Below are 4,945 nucleotides of genomic sequence, written 5' to 3' on the forward strand. Positions count from 1 at the left end.
AAATCAGTTGTTCCCCAGTTATTAAGAAACTGCCTTTTCCCGGGCCATTCTCGACATTCTCAACTCCCTTTTTTAGTAGCATTTTTGTGCGTTGTAATTAATGTCTGGTAATTTATTTTTTGTTGAATGTTAAGGACACGGAATAGCTCTGGCTCAAGGTTCATCCACCCAGTGCAGCAGCATTAACACCACACTTAACTATGGCGTCAGTCTCGTGGCAGCAATCCGCTCAAGAACTTGGCTCCAACAAAGTTCAAGTCACCCTTTTGGCTTCTGAGTGGGGATCCAGTAAAGGCGGACTTTCCACAATCAACAGAGAGTTGGCCATACAGCTGGCCAAATTCCCAGAAGTCCAAATCACATACTTTTTACTGAAGTGCTCTTATGAAGATAAGAGTGAAGCCCACCGCCATGGTATAACGATTCTCGAGGCAACACGACTACCTGGATATGATGAACTGGAATGGCTCAGCTTTCCACCAGAGCATTTGCAAATAGACGTCGTTGTTGGTCATGGAGTGAAACTTGGTCGCCAAGCACAAGTTATCCGCAAGTCTCACAAATGCAAGTGGATACAAGTGATACACACTGACCCCGAGGAACTAGGAATGTTCAAATGTTACGAGAATCCAATCTCAAGGGGCGAGGAAAAGCACAATGTTGAAGTAGAGCTCTGCAAGTTGGCTAATTTCGTTATAGGAGTCGGGCCCAAGCTGGCAGAGGCCTTTCGCAAATATCTCCGCTGTTGTGAAAAAGATCAAGATGTTTTTGACTTCGCTCCTGGTATTTTTAATGAATTTGTGAGTGTTCAACAAGTTCCTGAGGAAAGAAAACAACGCAGTGTCCTGGTGTTCGGTCGTGGAGATGCTGAAGATTTTGAGTTGAAAGGGTTTGACATTGCAGCAACATCTGTTGCGTCATTACCTGACACTCATCTTGTTTTTGTCGGAGCAGCCGATGGAAAACATGAGGAGATCGCAAATCGATTGCTCGAATGCGGTGTTCCTAAAAATCGCCTTAGGGTGAGAGGCTATATGAAAAGCCGAGAAAGCTTAAAGGAATTATTCTCTGAGGTGGATCTTGTACTCATGCCTTCTAGAACAGAAGGGTTTGGTTTGACAGGTCTGGAGGCTCTGTCAGCTGGGCTACCTGTGATCGTCAGCAAGAACTCTGGATTTGGAGAAGCTCTGGGAAATGTGCCAATTGGTTCTCCATCCGTCATTGACTCTGAGGATCCCAATGTGTGGACAGCAGCTATCGAGGGCATGTGGAACAAACACAGGCAGACAAGACTCGATGAGGCTAAGGCTTTGCGTGACTCCTATGGAAAGAAATATAGCTGGTCTGAGCAGTGCAAAGATCTTCTCAAAAAGATGATCGACTTAGTTAATGGTAGGAATTAACAGTCTGTTCCATCCTTTTACATAAAAAATAGTTTCACATCGAAATATAGATACCTTGGTTACTCCGAAATTGCAGCTTCGTTAGCTCAAACTTTGATGAAATAGGAAGCTAAAACGTAAATCACTGAGACTAAACCTTTACAAGGCTGAATAGAAAACTAAATACACTCGAAGTCAGTATCATATCTTGATAGTCAACTCGAATTGAAAGTGCAATGTTACTTTTTTCACTTAGCTGTGAGCGATTCACGTATTGTTCGCCCTTGTGTATTTCAACAGATGCTTCCTGCGAGCTTCAGATGTCATCAGAAGCACAAGGCAAATTAAAGAGGAAATCCCGTGAGGACCAAAAAGGTAAAATCGTTAGAGCTCTTACAAGTACAAATCGGCTCTTGGAAGGACAATTCTCGTAAAGTGCCTGTTTACGCGCGTGATAAGGTGCCTTGGTTTCTTTAACTGAACAAAAGATGCTACTTTGTGTTTGCGTAAAAAAGAATAGTTCAGTTCCCGGGGAATTAGTTTCTAAACATTGAAGTGACAGCGCTTTCTTTATTTGGTCTGTGTGACGTCATATGCCTACACGCTGTGTACACTTGAAGACACTGATAACCACTGATGGATATGGGGGCCACCATCAGCATTCCCTGAATTAAATTGTGATAACCTTTCCAAATATCAACAAGATAATATTTCAAAAAAGGAGATAGTGTTTCGTTTCCGGAATGGTGAGGTCCTGAAGGAGAAAAGATAAAATACTGTAATGTGGGTCACTCGGTCTGTCATATTTATTCTGCTTCGTCTATTGAAACTCTCGAGAAATAAAGATAGAAATGTGGACGCAAACTCTCTGAACGACGAGAAGCCTGTCAAGGAATATCAACCATTAGTATATACTAAAACAGTGGATAGCGTTGAACTCGCGCGCTGATTGGCTCGTGAAACTCCGGATATCCTGTGCTATTTACCTCCGAGCAACTCAGGAAAAAATGGCGTCCCGATTTGCATCCGTGACAAGTGAAGAAAACGTACAAATTAATTTTTTGTGGTGTATATTATCTCACTGTTTCAGTATATACTAAAACAACTATTCACCTCAGTGTCGGTGGCTAGCCACCGCTAGCCACCTCCACTTCGGTGAGTAGTTGTTAATTATAAACCACTCATTAATTTTCGGGCGATTTTAATTAGCTAATTTACGTCGCGTGGCGCAACCTCACAGGACAGTTATCACACAATAACCTCCGTTTGCGTGGATATTTGCCCTGCGAATGCTGTAGCGATCATTTCCATTGAAAAGAAACAAAGTCGGCGGAAAAAAAGGTAGCAGAAGAATTTTCATTTTACCTGAAAGAAAAACAAACTTGTTTTCTGGAGTCTAGTGATAGTGCAAAACATGCTGTCAACGTCTTTGAAGGTGAAGAAAGTTATGAACGCACTTTAGAGATGTAATCCTACGCGAACTTAAACAGAGTCGTTTTGTAGAATAGAGATTGAATATTTCCCCTGCGAGATCTTCCTTCCTAGACCTCAGTCAACTCGCTCAGCCGTTCCACATTTTCTCACATGGTAACACCCAGGATTTCTCAAAAGACCTTTCTACCGATACGGCGGCCATTTTTATTCTATTGTTTCGAAAGACATTATGGGATGCTCAGGAGGCAAAATGAAATAGAATTCAAAATGGCCTCCGTCTCGGTAAAAGGTCTTTTGAGAACATGGGCATTAGTTGTGAGAAATGGTCGCCTGAGTTGTCTAAACAAGGGTCTCGACAGCGATATTCATTACCACTAACCAGTAGGCTATCCGGGCGTTATTCGCTAGCGTAACAGTGGCAGGTCTAGTGGTAATGAGTATCGCTTCAGCCCCGAGCGACCCGCAGTCGACACCAGCATCCAGATATTTTTTCCGACGAGACACATCTTCATGTGAAACGGGTGAATCGCTCCGGCCGCCGTTTTTTTTTTTTTCGCTTTATACCCCACCACAAAAGCAGGTAATGTAGGTGGTTAAAATCGCATTGCATACTCCACAGTAGCTCACATGATATGTACTTATTGACTGAGTGGAAGGGCCGGACGGGAAAATATTTGGCCCGAGATCATGACGTACGGACCAGCGCATGACCGAGGGCCAACTATTTTCCTGTCCGGCCCGACCTAAACTCAGTCAATAAGCATTTTATGATATGGGCTCTTTACACTATTTAAGAGCACTCAGAAGATGAAGTTAGGACAAAAGAAAAAAGAAAAATCTGCACAGAAAAATTATCTAATATGTTGTTTGCATTTGCTTTTCTGGCTGTAAATTACTTGGATGTTTAAAATTGCATCGCACGGAGCAGTACGTGTTCCTAGTAGGGCCGTACGGCTTTTTCCGGCCCTCGCGCTAATGCGTACGGCCCTCATACGGGCATTTTCCCAATAGTTTTGCATTGAAAGCGCGCGCGGGGCCGTACCGGCCATATGATAAAAAACGTTTCGCGACAGCTTGTGTTTCGAATGGTTTATTTTGGATCTGCAGCATCAAAGAAGTCGAGATAGCTTACAAAATATTGATGGTCCTTGATTATATTGTACAGAAAGTACGTGAGATTATTTTAAGCTGCAAAATTTGGGCTTGACTTTTCATTCAGTTTCAAATGATAACAAAACGTTTATGGATGTATTATTACACTGATTATACACCATTCAAGTGCCACTGAATTAAATTTGTTTGAACAACAATGCTTTGCTTCTTCCAGGACATCTAACAAGAAAGAGCACAACCGGATCGAGTCCGCAAGTTGGAGGCTCAGAGGTGGTGATGAGTTAACTGACACTAAAATACACTTGACTAGAGTTGAATATAATTTTTTTTGCATTGATTTTATTTTGAAAAAAACTTTCATTGAGTCAGTCCATTTCGCTCTGTTTTACAGGAGCTAATCGCATTTGAAGAAGCTACTAGGAATGGCCGCATTGCTTGTGAGTCAGAAGATGGTGTGAATGAAATGAACCAGAAATATGAAAAACTTAAAGCATTGCAAGTTGATCTTGGAGACCTGATGCTCAGGAGGTGGAATATCACGAAACTCTTAGTAGCAAGCAACAACAGTTTTGTAACAAAGTGTAACGTCGAATACCAAGACAATCTCACAGGACTTGTTGCGAGTGGTTTGTCATTGGCGGGTATTATTACCTGCTATTTTACGCTTGGATTGGGGTTGTTCCTAACCGGTGCTGGAGCTGGAGCAGAATGGGTCAAACTCCTGGGTAAATGTTCATCAAAGAAAAGAGAACCCGAATTGCCACAATTAGCGAACAAGCTACTGCAGACAGATGGTCAGTTAAAAGAGGTGTTTCACATTGAAGACGAAAAGAGGCACTCTTTCAACCAGTGCCTAGATGACATTGTCGAGTTTTGTCACGAGCATCCAGATAAGTTGGTAGTGTTGAGAGAATGTGGACACGTCTCTACACAAGACATTTTGAGGGACATTGATACATTCAGGTCAAGATTAGCTGACTTTTGCAGCAGCATCATTAATTCAAAAGAAATTAACA

The 4,945-nt window shown here is 42.2% G+C and overlaps 1 protein-coding gene across 1 annotated transcript in view; it reads left to right on the plus strand.

Moving 5' to 3' along the window:
* Positions 1-200: 200 nt before the first annotated feature.
* Positions 201-4,945, plus strand: part of LOC137996151 (uncharacterized) — a 4,909-nt gene continuing 164 nt past the window's right edge. Inside the window, exons 1-4 of the mRNA XM_068841575.1 lie at positions 201-1,392; positions 1,683-1,757; positions 4,144-4,202; positions 4,321-4,945. The exon at positions 4,321-4,945 is cut by the window's right edge and continues 164 nt beyond it. Of these exons, the coding sequence (XP_068697676.1) occupies positions 201-1,392; positions 1,683-1,757; positions 4,144-4,202; positions 4,321-4,945 (1,951 nt within the window). The remainder of the gene's footprint in view (positions 1,393-1,682; positions 1,758-4,143; positions 4,203-4,320) is intronic.

The sequence above is a fragment of the Montipora foliosa genome, chromosome 3, assembly GCF_036669935.1.
Source record: "Montipora foliosa isolate CH-2021 chromosome 3, ASM3666993v2, whole genome shotgun sequence".
Lineage (NCBI taxonomy): Eukaryota > Metazoa > Cnidaria > Anthozoa > Scleractinia > Acroporidae > Montipora > Montipora foliosa.